Source organism: Candoia aspera, chromosome 2, assembly GCF_035149785.1.
Source record: "Candoia aspera isolate rCanAsp1 chromosome 2, rCanAsp1.hap2, whole genome shotgun sequence".
NCBI lineage: Eukaryota > Metazoa > Chordata > Lepidosauria > Squamata > Boidae > Candoia > Candoia aspera.
In genome coordinates this window covers 18,027,445-18,045,387 of record NC_086154.1, presented here as the reverse complement: position 1 = coordinate 18,045,387, position 17,943 = coordinate 18,027,445, and the positions used below count along the sequence as shown (strand labels likewise).

General features: G+C 42.7%; 1 protein-coding gene across 1 annotated transcript; it reads right to left on the bottom strand.

The window, feature by feature from the left end:
- Window positions 1-1,497: 1,497 nt before the first annotated feature.
- Window positions 1,498-16,593, bottom strand: TEKTL1 (tektin like 1). Its single transcript, XM_063296405.1, has 7 exons — window positions 16,039-16,593; window positions 12,484-12,588; window positions 11,314-11,512; window positions 9,559-9,725; window positions 7,320-7,415; window positions 7,066-7,179; window positions 1,498-1,698 (listed from the first exon to the last, which is right to left on the bottom strand). The coding sequence occupies exons 1-7, from the start codon at window positions 16,591-16,593 to the stop codon at window positions 1,498-1,500; spliced, it is 1,437 nt and encodes a 478-aa protein (XP_063152475.1).
- Window positions 16,594-17,943: the final 1,350 nt, after the last annotated feature.

The window sequence follows — 17,943 nt, the reverse complement described above, 5'->3', positions numbered from 1 at the left end:
TATCTGTTGGAAGTTATGTAAAACCCACATATACAGAGATAATTTAATATCCTTCTTTCTCTGCTCTGAGAGTTTAAGGGAAGATGCACTGAATATACCATTCTGATAGCTTCTATATATACTTCCCTGCAACCACTGAGTGCCAGAACCTACAGTAGATAGCACCTAAAAGCTAATGCATTGTCCATAATCATCTGAAATGTAAAAGCCCATGAGTTCAATTTCTGGTAGGGGGTTTGAATCCCATAGAATAACATTTAGCTACCTACATTGGACAAGTCCCCAATAGGACCCAAACTGTTCATATAGTGCCTGCCTCCCAGCGGTCACTATAATGGTAGCTATGTGGTACCGTATTATTAAAAACAGGGCCAGGGCAGCTGGTAAATAGAGGCCCTGCTGAAAAGCTAGTGTGCTAGCACCTATCAGGAAGCCATATGCTGACACTGGGCTTGAATATATACTGTAATACAGATCATATCACAAAAATACTAAAGGAATAGAAACCTGTTCCTTTAGTATGGTGCCTGAAAATGTTCTCAAGGCTGTTAATTAACAGGACAGTTTGATTTCTCATTCTCACATCTGGTGGGGCAGCAGTATATCAGGTCAAAAAACCTCCACTCAGTGAAGAAAAGACTCTGAAACCACAGGTTACAATATCCAGGTAGAGTTCTCCTTATAGGCCTTAAGTATTGTAATATGGAGATACAAGAATGCACCTATTAAGAACAGGATCTCTCATTGGTGCACTTGGATCTCTAGTCTTCTTTCAGGCAGTTACTTAGGAAATCAAAATCAATTCCTAAATTTGGAGAGAAGAAATTGGTCTCTTGTAGAAGAGCATTAAGAACCTCAAATACAATACATTGACTCAATGGTTTAAATGGTCCCATCCAGTCCTCTTGCTTCTGTGTATTACGTGCTCAGTGTTTAACACAAAAGTTGTGCCACTACGCACAGATCTGGACTTAGCAATTAGGTTTACAATAGGAGAAAACAGTGACTTTTGTTTGACTGATTTATTTCCTGCCTTTGTTGTAGGAGCTAGACAGCATGCATAGTGCTTCCTCCTCCAGGTTTCCTCACAACAACAATCCTGTGAGGCAGGTTAAACTGAGAAAGACTGAGGAGCCCAAAGTCATCCAGGGAGTTTCCATAGCTAAAGGTGGATTTGAACCTGAATCTTCCCACTATTTTAACCTCTAAGGTCCACTACCTTAACTTCTACACCACACTCTACATCAAGTAGCCATGTTCCCCTTCAAATTCTTGAGTCTTCAAGTATCATGAAGGCCACAGACTTACGTTATCCTATAACAGCAACCTAAAGCTGAGAAGCTTAGGGATCTGACTAAGCTAGTATATTTTGAATTTGGTATTCCATTCTATAATCACAGCCAAATATTTCCCCCTCCCCAACTAGAAAGAAATTATCTTTGACTACCATAAGGTGTCCAGCTCTTTATTTTAGCACTGTTCAATTTGCCATGCTTCCTAGGTATAGACCAATTCAAAAACCTCGTTCATGTTGGTGCGTGGGTGCATGCGGCGCTGCCGCAGCCGTTTGATGCTACCATCAACATCATAGCCTGTCTGCTTGTCGTGAATACAGTCACGCAAGTATTTCCGGGTGGCTTTTAGATGTTGGATGTTAAGAGCGGTATCTTCTATGTAGCGATCTAAGTGTACAGAGGACTGGGTAAAAGAAGCAAGAGTAGAGAAAAAAAGTAAGCAAGGGTTTGCAAGCCTGAGAGGACGTCTTTACAAATCAGTTTTGTATTCACAGGGTAAACTTGCATCATAGTGAGGTGTACAGGTAGTCCTTGACTTACGACTGTTCATTTAGCAACCATACGAAGTTATAATAGCACTGAAAAAAATGACTTATGACAGTCTTCACATTTATGACCATTGCAGCATCCCTGTGGTCACGTGATCAAAATTCAGGCGCTTGGTGGCCGGCATGTATTTACAACATGATCACATGATCAGCATTTGCGATCTTCACAGCCAACTTCCAACAAGCAAAGTCAATGGGGAGAGCCAGATTTGCTTAATGACCATGTGATTCACTTAACGATCATGGTGATCCACTTAACGACTGCTGCTAAAAAGGTCAGAAAATCAGGGGTGAGTCACTTAATGACCACCTCACTTAGTGACTAGAGTTCCAGTCCCAATTGTGGTCATAAGTCAAGGACTACCTGTACAGTTAATTCAGTTTAGCGTTTTATGGCACAAACACTACAAGTCCCACTGACTAGAGTAGAACATTCTAGGCACACCTGCAAAAGGCTGCTTTTAAGGCTCAGTCTTGTATATACTTACGTGGAGTAAGCGCTGTTGAAAATCAGACTTCAATCTGAGTATGCATGTATAAGCTCTGTTGCAAACTTATGTTCTGATCACTGAGAACATACAAATGACTCTCTTGAGCTTTTTGACTGGATCAGGTTTACACAGGCCTAAGGCAGCTCAACAGCCATGTTGAGCTATTACTAATGTCTTGAGAAACTTCCTGTATTTTCTGCCTATACCAAAATATGTAGACTGCATTAAAGTTCTCAGGAAGTCATAAGTTGTGTAGATGGTAATGGGCAACTATTTAAGAACTGGCCTTTGTTCCAGTCCAGAACTTAATAATTTGATACACAGTCTAAGTCACAAAGTTGGTATCCACTGCCTGAAATATATTTACCACTCTTGAATCCCAATCTTACGTAATTTTCTTCAGATGTAAGTTCTACTGAGTTCAATGTGCTGCATTCCCACTGAGACTTATAGTCATCAGCATTAACATATTAGGAAACCAGTAGTCCTTTTCTTTTGAAATCCAATTTCAAATGCCAGACGGACCTTTAATTCATTGTTACGGGAAACAGGCAACCTGTCAGATTTTCTTCCTAGCTTTGGCCTTTGACACCCTATATGTCTAATATCTGAGGTTTACTGCCAGATATCTTCAGGTAAAATATCTTAGGTTGGATGTGTGTGGGGAAAATGCCTTTTTCTGAGAATCGGTGCCAGAAAGAGCAGGCAGCAATAGGCTATAAAATTTATGGAAAAATTGTCAATAGGGCAATTCTTTCAGGCCGTTTTCTAACTCACTGATAAAATTAATGTGTCATCCATGTTAGGTTCTGAGTCCAACTCCAGGTACTTCCTGCTCTTTAAAAAAGGATTTTAGATACAATGCTGGATAAGGCCTTTCACTTAATGCGTCGGAGCAAGGCTTGGCAACTTTTTTGGGGAGGGGCGTGCACTTCTTTGGCTTTGGCTGTAGGGGGGCATGGTGGTGACATAGTAAGGTTACTGGAGGGAATGGGGTTGAAATGTTCAACTCTTTGGGGGAAAGTAAGGACTGTTCATGTACAAAAGGAACATAAAATCTCCCAGAGGCTTCAATCTTATTTTATAGAAGAAGAAAAATAAATAACTGTGCTGTTAAAATTGCCGCTGCTGCTGCATTTCAGCAGTTCAACCTTAAGAAATTTCTGGGGACTGCAGAAATGGGGCTGAGAGGCCCACCCTGCCCTAGAGCACCACTGCCAGTCACTGCAGATGACAATGGGCTAAACGCTGCAGTTTCGGTATAAGACTGTTTTTAGCCTTCTAATTTTAACAACTCAAGCCCAAGTTGACAGAACATTATTTGGTCCCGCTATACTTTCACCCTTCAGCAAAGGATCGTTCCCTTGCTGTGGTGCTGGAGCTTGAGCACCTCAATGATGCCATGAGCTAAACCATGAAGTGACACCCAAGACGGGAAGGTCATGACAGAGAGGTCAGACTAAATGCGATCCCTGGGGAGGGTAATGGCAACCCACCCCAGTATTCTTGCCATGAAAACTAAATGGATCAGTACAACCAGAGATATGTCGGTATACCATCGGAAGATGAGACCCCCAGGTCGGAAGATGGTCAAAATGCTACTGGGGAGGAACAGAGGATGAGTTCAACTAGCCCCAGACGTGATGACGCAGCTAGCTCAAAGCCGAAAGGACGGCTAGCAGCCGACGGTGCTGGTGGTGAACAGCGAATCCGATGTTCTAAGGATCAACACACCATTGGAACCTGGAATGTAAGATCTATGAGCCAGGGCAAATTGGATGTGGTTATTGGTGAGATGTCAAGATTAAAGATAGACATTTTGGGCGTCAGTGAACTGAAATGGACTGGAATGGGCCACTTCACATCAAATGACCACCAGATCTACTACTGTGGACAAGAGGACCACAGAAGAAATGGAGTAGCCTTCATAATTAATAGTAAAGTGGCTAAAGCAGTGCTTGGATACAATCCAAAAAACGATAGAATGATCTCAATTCGAATTCAGGGCAAGCCATCTAACATCACAGTGATCCAAATATACGCCCCAACCACAGATGCTGAAGAAGCTGAAGTAGAGCAGTTCTATGAGGATCTGCAGCACCTACTGGACAACACGCCTAAAAGAGATGTTATTTTCATCACGGGAGACTGGAATGCTAAGGTGGGCAGTCAAATGACACCTGGAATGACAGGTAAGCATGGCCTGGGAGAACAAAACGAAGCAGGACACAGGCTGATAGAATTTTGCCAAGACAACTCAATGTGCATAACAAACACCCTCTTCCAGCAACCTAAGAGACGGCCTTATACATGGACTTCACCAGATGGACAACACCGAAATCAGATTGACTACATCCTTTGCAGCCAAAAGTGGCGAACATCTATACAGTCGGTAAAAACAAGACCTGGAGCTGACTGTAGTTCGGATCATGAGCTTCTTCTTGCACAATTTAGGATCAGACTAAAGAGATTAGGGAAGACCCACAGATCAGCTAGATATGAGCTCACTAATATTCCTAAGGAATATGCAGTGGAGGTGAAGAATAGATTTAAGGGAATGGACTTAGTAGATAGGGTCCCGGAAGAACTATGGACAGAAGTCCGCAACATTGTTCAGGAGGTGGCAACAAAATACATCCCAAAAAAGAGAAAACCAAGAAGGCAAAATGGCTGTCTGCTGAGACACTAGAAGTAGCCCAAGAAAGAAGGAAAGCAAAAGGCAACAGTGATAGGGGGAGATATGCCCAATTAAATGCAAAATTCCAGAGGTTAGCCAGAAGAGATAAGGAATTATTTTTAAACAAGCAATGCGCGGAAGTGGAAGAAGACAATAGAATAGGAAGGACAAGAGGCCACTTCCAGAAAATTAGAAACATTGGAGGTAAATTCCAGGCAAAAATGGGTATGATCAAAAACAAAGATGGCAAGGACCTAACAGAAGAAGAAGAGATCAAGAAAAGGTGGCAAGAATATACAGAAAACCTGTATAGGAAGGATAACAATATCGGGGATAGCTTTGACGGTGTGGTCAGTGAGCTAGAGCCAGACATCCTGAAGAGTGAGGTTGAATGGGCCTTAAGAAGCATCGCTAATAACAAGGCAGCAGGAGACGACGGCATCCCAGCTGAACTGTTCAAAATCTTGCAAGATGATGCAGTCAAGGTAATGCATGCTATATGCCAGCAAATTTGGAAAACACAAGAATGGCCATCAGATTGGAAAAAATCAACTTATATCCCCATACCAAAAAAGGGAAACACTAAAGAATGTTCAAACTATCAAACAGTGGCACTCATTTCACATGCTAGTAAGGTAATGCTCAAGATCCTGCAAGGTAGACTTCAGCAATTCATGGAGCGAGAATTGCCAGATGTACAAGCTGGGTTTAGAAAAGGCAGAGGAACTAGGGACCAAATTGCCAATATCCGCTGGATAATGGAAAAAGCCAGGGAGTTTCAGGAGAACATCTATTTCTGTTTTATTGACTATTCTAAAGCCTTTGACTGTGTGGACCATAACAAATTGTGGCAAGTTCTTAGTGGTATGGGGATACCAAGTCATCTTGTCTGCCTCCTGAAGAATCTGTATAACGACCAAGCAGCAACAGTAAGAACAGACCACGGAACAACGGACTGGTTTAAGATTGGGAAAGGAGTACGGCAGGGCTGTATACTCTCACCCTACCTATTCAACTTGTATGGAGAACACATCATGCAACATGCTGGGCTTGAGGAATCGAAGGCTGGAGTTAAAATCGCTGGAAGAAACATTAACAATCTCAGATATGCAGATGATACCACTTTGATGGCTGAAAGCGAAGAGGAACTGAGGAGCCTTATGATGTAGGTGAAAGAAGAAAGTGCAAAAGCTGGCTTGCAGCTAAACCTAAAAAAAACCAAGATTATGGCAACCAGCTTGATGGATAACTGGCAAATAGAGGGAGAAAATGTAGAAGCAGTGAAAGACTGTATTTCTAGGTGCGAAGATTACTGCAGATGCTGACTGCAGTCAGGAAATCAGAAGACGCTTAATCCCTGGGAGAAGAGCAATGACCAATCTCGATAAAATAGTTAAGAGCAGAGACATCACACTGACAACAAAGGTCCGCATAGTTAAAGCAATGGTGTTCCCCGTAGTAACATATGGCTGCGAGAGCTGGACCATAAGGAAGGCTGAGAGAAGGAAGATCGATGCTTTTGAACTGTGGTGTTGGAGGAAAATTCTGAGAGTGCCTTGGACTGCAAGAAGATCAAACCAGTTCATCCTCCAGGAAATAAAGCCAGACTGCTCACTTGAGGGAATGATATTAAAGGCAAAACTGAAATACTTTGGCCACATAATGAGAAGACAGGACACCCTGGAGAAGATGATGATGCTAGGGAGAGTGGAGGGCAAAAGGAAGAGGGGCCGACCAAGGGCAAGGTGGATGGATGATATTCTAGAGGTGACGGATTCGTCCCTGGGGGAGCTGGGGGTGTTGACCACCGACAGGAAGCTCTGGCGTGGGCTGGTCCATGAAGTCACGAAGAGTCGGAAGCGACTAAACGAATAAACAACAAAAAATACTTTCACCAGTAGTCTATACTAGTGTTTCTCAACTTTGGCAGTTTGAAGATGTGTGGACTTCAACTCCCAGAATTCCACAGCCAGCATGGTCCTGGGAATTCTGGTCTATACTGTGCCAGGATCCTGATAACCTCACCCTACACAAAGACTCTACTATCCCCTTACCTGATTGAGCTGTGAAGCTTCAGGCAGTTGTGTTCCCACATGTCTCTGATACACCTGCACCATTGGTCGTGTCAGCTTTTCCCGTGTCTGCAGGTACGTCATACTTTCAGGGCCCTGTAGACATGGATTTGAATAAAAGGTGGATTCTGATGGAGAAAAAAGCAACTCTCTAATCAAACTCCAGCGAATCAGAGTTGGAATGGGCCGAGGGAGAGAATTACAGCACAGGAAGCTCCCAGTCCTTAATTGCTCACCGTTGTCAGTCCACGAGTGATGCACAGCTCATGCTTGAAACGTTGGCAGCGGTGCAAAGTACTGCGTGTTCCTCCCAGGGTTATGTCTAATTTTTCCTGCCAGAGAGAGGGAGAGAGAGAGAGAGAGAACAAAGGAATCAGTGAACTTGGCTGATCTGACATGCTAAATTTCCAAATATAATTTTGACATCTTAAGCCCTATATCCTGGGATAAGGGGGACCTTAGTATGCATTACTCATCTAGATACAAGGTTTGAGAAGAACAGGAGAGGATAAAAAGTTCCTTGGTTAAGAGTCTCGATCATTGTTTTTCAAACTTGGTAATATGCTGGCTGGGGAATTCTGGGAGCTGAAGTCCACACAGCTTAAATTCGCCAAGTTTGAAAAACACTGGTCCAGATCAAAAGCAATTATTTTGTAGGAATCTTACTTGTTACTGCATATCACCAGAACCAAAATATAGGTCCCCCTTAGTACTAATGGAAATTTTCCATTAAAAAATGCCTAGGAAAGAGAGATTTGGATGGGTTCAATTCATACAACACTAAACTCTAAATCTGAATTAAACCACATTTTCTGTATTCACTTATCATGTTATGGCTGAGTAAATATGGCTTGATATATGATCTGGTTCATACATAATAGAAAACAAAGGCTGGGTCCCCACAACAACTAAACCAAAGACTAAAAAATTGAAGCCAACATTGTTATGGAAATGCTTTGCCATTACCTTCTTTAGGAATGTTTTTTTCAACTTCCCAGTCTAGTCTTCAGTCCTGGAAATGCCAGAAGGTCCCTTCTAACTATTGACTGGGGCCAACTCTGCTTAGCTTCTGGGTTCAGCCTGGGTGCTGCCACTTGAGACTGTAAATCACAAACTATCCAGTCCTTAGTCTGTTTAAGACATTGTGTGAATTGGGTAGTGGGGTAGGCAAAGGTTAATCTAAGAGAATACTTGTAGCTCAGGGTTGAACTGTGGAGTCCCTGGTGCTCTCTGAGCCTTGTTGTTTTCTTGCAGATGCTTCATTGCCAGACTAGGCAACATCTTCAGTGTGGGGAAAAAAACCCCTAAATCTTTAAATTTTAAATCTCTAATTTTTTTCACACTGAAGATGTTGCCTAGTCTGGCAATGAAATGTCTGCAAGAAAACAACAAGGCTCAGAGAGCACCAAGGACTCCAAAGGTTAATCTGCCTGGTTAGACTTCTTTCCACCCACCAGCAGATTATTTTAAAAATTATGCTGTATTCTTTGGCAGCAAGCTTCAGAAAATTACAGGGGAGAGGAGTGCACATCCTTGATTCTGTTCTAGAGAAAGACAAAAAACTACAGGCAGTCCTCATTTAACAACCATTCAATTAGTGACAGTTCAGACTTACAACAGTGCTAGAAAAACCGACTTACAACCTGTCCTCACATTTATGACTGTTGCAGCATCCCTGCAGTCAGATGATCATGATTTGGGGGCTTGGCAACCAGTTCACATTTATGACCGTCACAGCATCCTGTGGCCACGTGATCGCCATTTTTGACCTTCCTAGCTGGCTTCTGGCAAGCAAAATCAATGGGGAAGCACAAGATTCGCTTAACACCCATGGTGATCTGCTTAAGACCTGCTGCAAAAAAGGTTGTAAAATCGGGTCGGATTCACTTAATGTCTGCCTTGCTTAGCAACCAAAATTCTGGCCCCAATTGTGGTTGTTAAGTGAGGACTACCTGTAATGACCTGTAATGCTCTGTAAGCAACAGAACAGGATATGAAAAAAGCAGTGTATTGTTCTATGTGTATGTAGCCTGGCTTTACATTGGACACTTCAATTTTGTAATCATTTAGTTTTATTAAGATTTTTATTTGTTGTCTCAGAATTTCAGAGAGCCAGTTTGGTCCAGTGGTTAAGGTGCTGGGCTAGAAAGCAGGAGTCTGTGAGTTCTAGTCCTGCCTTAGGCCTGAAAGCCAGCTGGGTGACCTTGGGCCAGTCGCTCTCTCTCAGCCCAGCTCACCTCACAGGGTTGCTGTTGTGGGGAAAATAGGAGGAGGGAGGAGTATTAAGGTATGTTTGCCGCCTTGAGTTATTTATACAAATAATAAAGGCGGGATAAAAATTAATTAATTAAACTAATTAAATTACATTTGCTGTATTTCTTCTTTTTGAACAGATCAGTACGTTGATTGACTGACTGACTGACTGACTTCACATATGCTACAGCAAACCTATCAGGGCATTACATCTCCCATTACCTTATGACTGAGAGTCTCTTCCCTCTTGCCTTGCAATCTATTCTCAATGGCAGTGTGCACAGTATTACGGGTGTCCTGTGCCTCATTGATAGTCTTTTGTATTTCAAACATCATATCCTTGGTGAGAACAGTCAGACGCCGGGCATCTTCTAGAGCTCCTGCACACTCTGGAGAATAGCAGTAACGAAAGGGAGAGGAAATAAGAGCTCTTCTCAGACCTGTTTTGTTTGTTTAACATGGCTTATGATGCAAACCAGCTTGCATTCCTTTTCTTTGTCAGTGGAATAGGCAATGACAGGCCACTCATGAAATAATCTACTGTTTAATTGAAGTTTCTCCTACGTCACTGTAGCGTTACATCACTATAGTGTTTTTACCTCTGAATCATAGAATTGGACTAAAAGTTATATGTTGGGCTAAGTCTCTGGATCAGCGTTTCTCAACCTTGGCAACTTGAAGATGTGTGGACCAACTCCCAGAATTCCCCAGTCAGCCATGCTGACTGGGGAATTCTGGGAGTTGAAGTCCACCCATCTTCAACCTGCCAAGGTTGAGAAACATTGCTCTGGATTGACCTCTTTACCATTTGCAAGTTCCTAATTCTACTTGCAGTTCTTTCTCGGGACAAAGAACTCTAGAATCTTGAATATGCCAACAACTGTTGGGCCAACTAGATTAATCCAATTAAGGATGAGAGAATCCATAATGTAATATAATACATCTATGTGGGAAGCTGCTTTGAGAAGAGAATATCAATAAAAACGGAAATATATTCTTCCTCACTGTATCTCATTTTGATTTTATCTTTGCCCCTCTTTCTTCTTGTCTTCTTTGTGAATTTGGGGAGAGGCAAATACCAATACAGGTTTAAAAGTGGAGGAGGAGAGACAGCAATGCTGGGGTTTCTTCCTCGTAGGATGATCCACTTATGAGAACACGTTCTCTAGCCTGCTGCCTGATATGTGAGGGGACGCAGTTATCTAAAAGCATCCTGTGTTGACTTTGAGGGACGTTCATCTTTTCAGTGTCTGAACAGACACCAAGCTCCTTAACTGCAGAAACAAGATTCATCCCAATGTTTTTTAATGAGTTTTAATGCCAAGAATTAAGGGTTAGAGCACAGAATCTTGAGAATTGAGATAGAAACCCTCCAGCCCTTCTTTATTAATTAGTTCGTTAATCTCGCTAATCTCCTTGAAACTTCTGAATTTCCTTTTCATGGGCTGTATGCACAATCAGCTAAGCAAACCTTTCCCATCTGCTGGTTGTTTTTGTCTAGAGATACTCCTTTTTGAGCCTCTGCCCAATCTGTCACAGTCCCTTTGCCTTGTATGAGATGCTGCAGCAGCTACAGCATTTGAAGATTCTGATATGAGTTTTTATGGAGGTCTGAATACATTAGTTGCCTTCACAACTTCTGAAAAATTCTAAAACAAAGCAAGCCAAAAGCTTATAAATTCCCCCACTTTATGAAGGGATAGGCAGACAAATTTGTCTGCAGTGTGTATCCAAACTATGCTGTAGAAGCCTTTTCTTCAATAGATAGCAGCTTCAAACCCATCTGTACAGTTTGTTTCTTACAAATGAAATGCCACTGATATGGTTGGGAAAGATAAGCAACTGCTAATATATGAAGTGCATTTAATCTTTTTTTATCAGTAATTGATAACTACTAAGTCATATCAACCCATGTCTCTAAGAGTCTCCTTCTGTACATCCCCCAAAAGTTATAATAACTTTTGTTCTTTCTCTTACCTGGTGTGAATGCTCCTACTGGGTCTGGAATTGGTGTTTCATTTCGCTCCACCCAGGGGGACGAGGGCCGGTCTAGGCCAAGCCAGGAATCGCGCCCAGCCCCTAAGAGAACCATGCGCAGGGGCTGTGGCACCAGGTCGAGCACACGGCCACGTTCACCACACAGGGTATTCAGGGTTTCCCTACATGTACCTAGTAACTGCAAGAAATTGGGCACTGATAAGGAAGAAGCCAAAGATGAAACAACCACTTTCATTCAGCCATTATCTAAACCAGGGTTCCTCAACCTTGGCGACTCTAAGCTGTGCGGACTTCAACTCCCAGAATTCCCCAGCCAGCAAAGCTTAGTTGAAGTCTGCACAGCTTAGAGTCGCCATGGTTGAGGAACCCTGATCTAAGCCATTCCACTTTGCTGTAGCACCAAAAGTTATGAGGAGAGGCCCTACCTCTGGCTTAGCTGACATCAGCAACAATTTGGCTTCTGTCCTCAGTAAACTGCCTTCTGCAGGGACAGTTTCTCTTGTCCAACAGAGACATGGCTCCTCGGCCATTGCCAAACAGCAAATGGAGCATTTTAACATTCACGCTTCCCACCATTGCTGATCAGGAAGATGACACGATCGTATCAATCCGATTCACTCAGTATCATCACATTGGTAATAGTTACTTCAATAGATAAGTGGATACCAAGTGGCTATCCTCAGATAAGCCAAGGATAAGAGAGCCTCTGAAGAAGTTAAATTGCATTCACCTCCAATCCTGACAGATAGCTGGTACTGCTGAGACTTGTGGTTTAGTAGCCGCCCTGGAAGGCCACAGATCCAACATGCGAGGAACAGTCACCTCCCTTTGGGGTTCTGTACAGCCCTAAGTGCTTTGCTGAATACAACCTTAACTGTGTTGTCCCACCAGCTGTGATTCTCAGTTCCATACAAATCATCAGCAAGTTGATCAGGATTTCATCTCTCAAGATACGGTTTTCATTCTCTGAGGTGCAGAGGATTGCAGATTTTGAAAAAGTAATTTCCTTAATCTTCCCGTCATACATACAAACCTAGGACAAATCTAAAGCCTCCCTGTATTTTCTTCATCTGAGGATAGCCACTTGGTATCCACTGAGGGATGGATCATGGGATCTTGCCTTCCCTGTTCATCTGCTTCATCCCTTACCTTAAGATGCTCTCCTGACGTTGCCATCATGCCCTCCAGTTTGACTTTCAGTTTCCTAAATTCCTCCTTCTCCCATTTCATGAGTGCATCTACTTTGTCAGGTATCTACATGCCAGAATGGAAATATTTATCAAACTTATATAGCCACCCATCTTGCAAATGTGACTCTGGATGGCATACAGTAAAGCCAACAATTAAAACAGTCTTAAATAACCATTAAAAAATTAGACATAAACAAGATTGCAGGAGAACACATCAGAATCTTATAATACAACCAATTTGCTGGCTCCCTATTACCAAGCGATTCCCAGGCCTGCTGAAAAAAATATGTGTAGCCATTGAGCGTAACCTTCTTGAGCAGGAATGGTTATACAGTGAACTGAATTGTGTGCGTCGGGATGCAGAACTAGAAGATCAGAACAAAAGTCTTCCTAAAACAAAGTAGTGGAAATGGACAACCACTGTGATCACTACCGTATTTCAATATTAAGAGGGTCTTTCCTTTTCACTATCTCCATATATGTATATTATACTTCCACAATGTTTTATTTATGGAAGCAGATACCTAGGATAATGGAGAAAGCTGGAAAGGCATACAAGATAAAGTGTTTACCATTATGAAATGTATGGTTAGACAGATCATCATTCCGTCATCATGTGAAGGAAAGGTTATTCAATTAAATAATAGGTTTGGGACAGATAAAAGAAAGCACATTTTAATTCGGTAAATATTCACCATTGCCACAGGATCTCATTATAATGATGGCAAATTGAGAAGGTTATAAAAATTAAGGAAATCCATGGAAACTAGCTCTTGTGGCAGTGATAGCTCAGATGATTAAATGGAACATCTGTGTTCCGTAATTGCCATTAGCAGATATTGGAAACAGACAAGACAGGAAGCCAATAGCCAGTTCATCAGAACAAGTTAGTTCATTATTATTTAGATGTGCCATGCCAAGAACATAATACTTTTGCACATCATGCTCTAAAAAATAGCCAAATATTTTCCTTGTACTAATACAGATTACTTGAGAGCTTACCATCCTCCAAGGTGACATTGACTCAGTTCATTTTCTGAGCCATGAGTAGTTTAATCATGGTCTGTCCAACAAATGGGCTGGGTTCATACAATGGATTAGGTCATAACCCCAGTTTACAACTCACAATGACTGAATCCATACGCTGAGCTAAGATAGAATCAAGCAAACAATATTATATGATTCTAGACAATCCGTGACCCTTTGGGTCATTGTTTCAGAGATATTTCCTTACCTAAAGAGAGAAACAGAATAACCACAGGCAGGCAAAAAAGCAGTGGGAATGGGAGCAACTTCCAACTTCCTGCTGGCTTCCCCACTGACTTTCCTTGTGGCCAGCTGGCAGGGAGCATTGGAAATCCTTCCTTCCCTCCCTCCCTCCCTCTCTTCCTTCCCTTAAACAGAGTTATCATGAAAATTAGGGACCTTAATGCTTTTAATTACTTGTTTATCATTGTAAAGAGTATGCTTAAATTATTAGCATTTTTTGTACTTTGGATTTTTTAAATGGAAAAATGGATTTGACCTTTGTAAACTAAATGACAGTTCGATTTTAAACTTGATATAGTATTGCAGCTTTGATTATAACTATGCCCTCTCCTGCTTTCTTGGATTATATCCAAAATATTTCACATCCAGCTTTTGACTTGTCTTTTCTGCACCTCTGATTTTCTCTTCTACTGTACATACAGAGGTACAAAGTGGTATGGGCATACGATCTGAATTCATCAAGGCCTCACAATCCAGAATATTTGATCAGTCACTTTAAATATAATACTGGAGTGAGAGGAAGAGACTGAGATAGCAAGTGTGGACTCCCACACAGACATATGTGTGTTAAATTGTTTCTAAAATGTTGTTTATTTATTTGCATTAAAAATAAATGTGTACATTAAAAAGCCCCAGAAAGTTAAAGGTAGTAATTTGTCTAATGTTTCTAATTAAATTCTATTGTAGAATTGGAACTTTTTTTAAAAAAATCCTGCTTTATTCCTCCAAAAGAGAAAGTAGTTGAGTGACTTATAAAATATTACAAGCATATATAATAACCATTCAGTGAAGAAAAAATATATTAAATTTGCGGATTGGAATGTAGGATTTGGGGCACAGTCTTAGTGACATATTTGAACATTATGTTCATTATACTTAAAGTTTAAATTCTGAATAGCAGAAATATACTGCCAGAATTCATACAAACTCTTCCTACAGACATTGTCTGTATGATCTAATAAACCTGTAACCGCTTTTCCATAAATGCCATCAAATTCAGTGAAATCCACTGCTGAATATTTATGTATCTTGCTTATTTAAAATATTTTTATCATTCCTGCTAATTTTTACAGAATTCCTGGAATGGCTTAATCCACACACCCCTTTTTAAAGAAAAATGCTTTCAGCTACTCTCTCTGACTGAAAAACAGTTGTTGTTTACAGTAGAGCAACTGAAAAACATGAAGGCTAAAACTTTAAATTTCTAGTTTTAATATTTATTTTTTCTTAGTATTTGTTGTAAATATGTAGTACGTGCCATGAAATGCCATTCCCCTTCTCTCTGATGCACACACGCCTGTGTGTTGTAAAGGATATGTGTATTCTGCCCTTGAGTTTTGCTTGATGTGATGTGCAGATACCTCTGCTGCGGGGGTGCCGTGGGGGGTAAGTGGAGGAAGTCGCACATAAGGAGTGCAGGGGTGCTGCAGGGGGGTGGGGGAGGCCCTGGGAGGCCACACACGAATTGGTGCAGGAGGGTGCTGTGGTGCATGTGGGGCAAGAGGGCGCCAGGTGCATGAGAGCACAGGAAGGCCAGCAAGGAGGGTGCTGGTGCTGGTGCGTGTGTGTGTGTGTGTGTGTGTGAGCGCAGGGAGGCCCAGGAAGGAGGGTACTGTGCGTGTGTGTATGGGAGCACAGGAAGGCCAGGGAAAGAGGGTGCAGTGTGCATGCCAGCACAGAGGCCCAGAAAGGAGGGTGCAGTGTGTGTGTGCACGTGTGCGCGTGGCAAGTGCAGGGAGGCCTGGGAAGGAGGTGCAACCTTCCTGCTGGCTTCTCCATTGACTTCTGGGAAGCTGTCAAGGAATGTTGGAACTGAGGATCACCTGACCGCCGCTGACTGTGGCAGTGCAGCGGCGCTGAAGCAGCCGGTACTTTCACAAATTTAATTCCCACGGGAGTAATGGGTCCTGGCACTCTGTAAGTTAGCCCATCTGAGGTACCTTGCTTCAAAAATTGTTGGTCTATGATGCACTGTTTTCACCCAGCTGAAGGTTACAAACGCACAGAGACAGTAGTTTTAGTAGTATATAGATTATCGTGATATGTGAACACTGTCATTGAGTTCAATCCCCTTATAAAAGAAGATGAGAGTTCAAAAAACTGGTATATGTAGATGCAATTAAAAAGAATAAGTCATGTGTCTCTGGTACTCCCTAACATGTAATTTCCCTCTGCAAATTACAGGCAAGTCAAAGGTGCTGATTAGCAAGGAAAGAAATAGGTTTGAAATGAACGCTGGTCTCACCTTTTCTGATTCTGCCCGGTGCTCTCGGATGCCTTGGCTCTGCTTGTTAGTCATGAGGCCCTGGCGGATTTTATCCAACATGGCATCAAGCTGCTGCCGCATGCGCACTACCCCCTTGAACTGCTCATTTATTTCGATAAGAGCTTGGCGCAGGCGACTTACTACCAGGCGTGTTGCTCTGAAGTACTGGGCCACAAATTCGTTGTTCTTTGTGTTGCTATAGTCCCGGGAGCAAGGCAGGGCTAACTTGCACAACCAAGGGGGAGGCTTCATTTTGCTCCTCCACAGGGTCACCCCTGGCCCCTCCGGGGGTTTTCTCTTCACCTCTCCACTGGCCGAGACATCTAACGTGAATTTCCAAGTGTCAAGCCTCAGCTTGCGTTCGTACGGTGTTTCCTCAGGCTGGTCAGGGTCTTGGGCAGGACGCCAAAGTTCAAGGGCCTCCTTGCCACATCGCTTGGTCAATGTAGAGGCTTCCTGTACTGTTGTACGTGTGTCCTTGTGCCATTTCTCAGCCCCAACTGGACCTGTCAGCAGGTGAGCAGGTGGTCCCATGGCTGCAGTTGAACTCCTGGGGCTGCCAGGGGAGAGGAGTCAATACAGTGTTACACTTCAGCAGGAAAGGGTTCCACCAAGTGGACAGATGAGACCTTCAAGTTGCGAGGCCCAAGCTCAGCAGGTCAAGGACGGGAACTGTGATCAGTGGTGTGGTGATCTGAAATATGAGAGAAGGAAACAAGAGTACTTTGGTATGATGAAACTAACCGATCTTCTCACCTGATAAAATAGAGTGTCTCTTAGGGCAAGTCATGAAGCTGTGCCCTCAACACCAAACTTGGAATGGAAAGCTTAATAATTCTAAAAATTGGGATGTCCTCAACTCCACCCACATTTCAGTATTTGCAGATATTCCCTTGGAATTGATTTGTGGTTGGAGCTTTGACAATGTGGCAACATTGACATTTCAGAGAAGATAGCAAATTTTTTGGTATCTGTAAGCACTGGCACATTCAAGCATTCATTCAGTGACAGTCAGGAGACCGGGCTCTTTCTACTGTTTTAATGAAGCGAAATGACCAGCACAAGAAGAAAGCTGCGAATGCCCCATTCCTGCTCAAACCTACATCTAAACCTACATTCTCTAAATTGCCCTCTGCCCCTCTTCCCACTAAAGCATGTCGCCCCCCTTTCCAATCCAGGTGGCTCCTCTGATGTATCTTGCTCGCATGGCCTTGGGGTAGCCGATGCAGTAAGTCCACAGCCGTAACAATTCATTTCGCACTCCGATCCGGCACCCCCTCCCATCCGGCGACACAAAGTCTGTTCACGCCGGTAAGAGAATGATGGAAGGCGCTCCGATAGGGGGTTCTGCAAACCTTCGATCGGGGAGTCTGGCAGTATCAGAATCTGAGCTAGGTAAAATTATTTGAGAGGGGGAAGCAAGTGAGGGGATAGGATAAGAACGATCAACTTTTCAAGTGTTGGAGTTCAGATTTTAAAATGTCACGATCAGCAAGGGAATGATTCAAATTCTAATCTTGGCAGGGCAGCCAATGGCCAAAGTTCTTCAAATTCTGTGCTATCGTGTGCTCAGTTCTACATGATTCATCTCTCACCACTGTTCCCTCTTAAATCCTCATTGCTATCAGCCCCTGATAGTTCTTAAACGTTTCATCACTTGTTTCCTATTTCCTCACCCACTCCTCAGTTTCTGCAGAATTGCTGTCATCTCTTACATTTTGGAGAGCCTCCACCGCCTCCTCCTCCTCCTCCACAGCCTTCCTTTGAAGCACACACAACTGTTGCATCATGCTTAAAGCCACAGTGATGCTATATTTGAGAAATTCTTCATAACTACAGTATGTTGGATGCAAATAGACATAAATTCAGCAGTAAGCCTGCTAC

What these genes read in the sequence shown, in the direction of transcription:
- TEKTL1 (XM_063296405.1), bottom strand. Translation starts at nt 16,593, where the DNA reads ATGGGACCACCTGCTCACCTGCTGACAGGTCCAGTTGGGGCTGAGAAA. An exon ending in AGTAGGAGCATTCACACCAG is followed by an intron (nt 9,726 to 11,313) that starts GTAAGAGAAAGA and finishes GCTATTCTCCAG; the next exon opens with AGTGTGCAGGAGCTCTAGAA. An exon ending in TCACTCGTGGACTGACAACG is followed by an intron (nt 7,180 to 7,319) that starts GTGAGCAATTAA and finishes CCATGTCTACAG; the next exon opens with GGCCCTGAAAGTATGACGTA.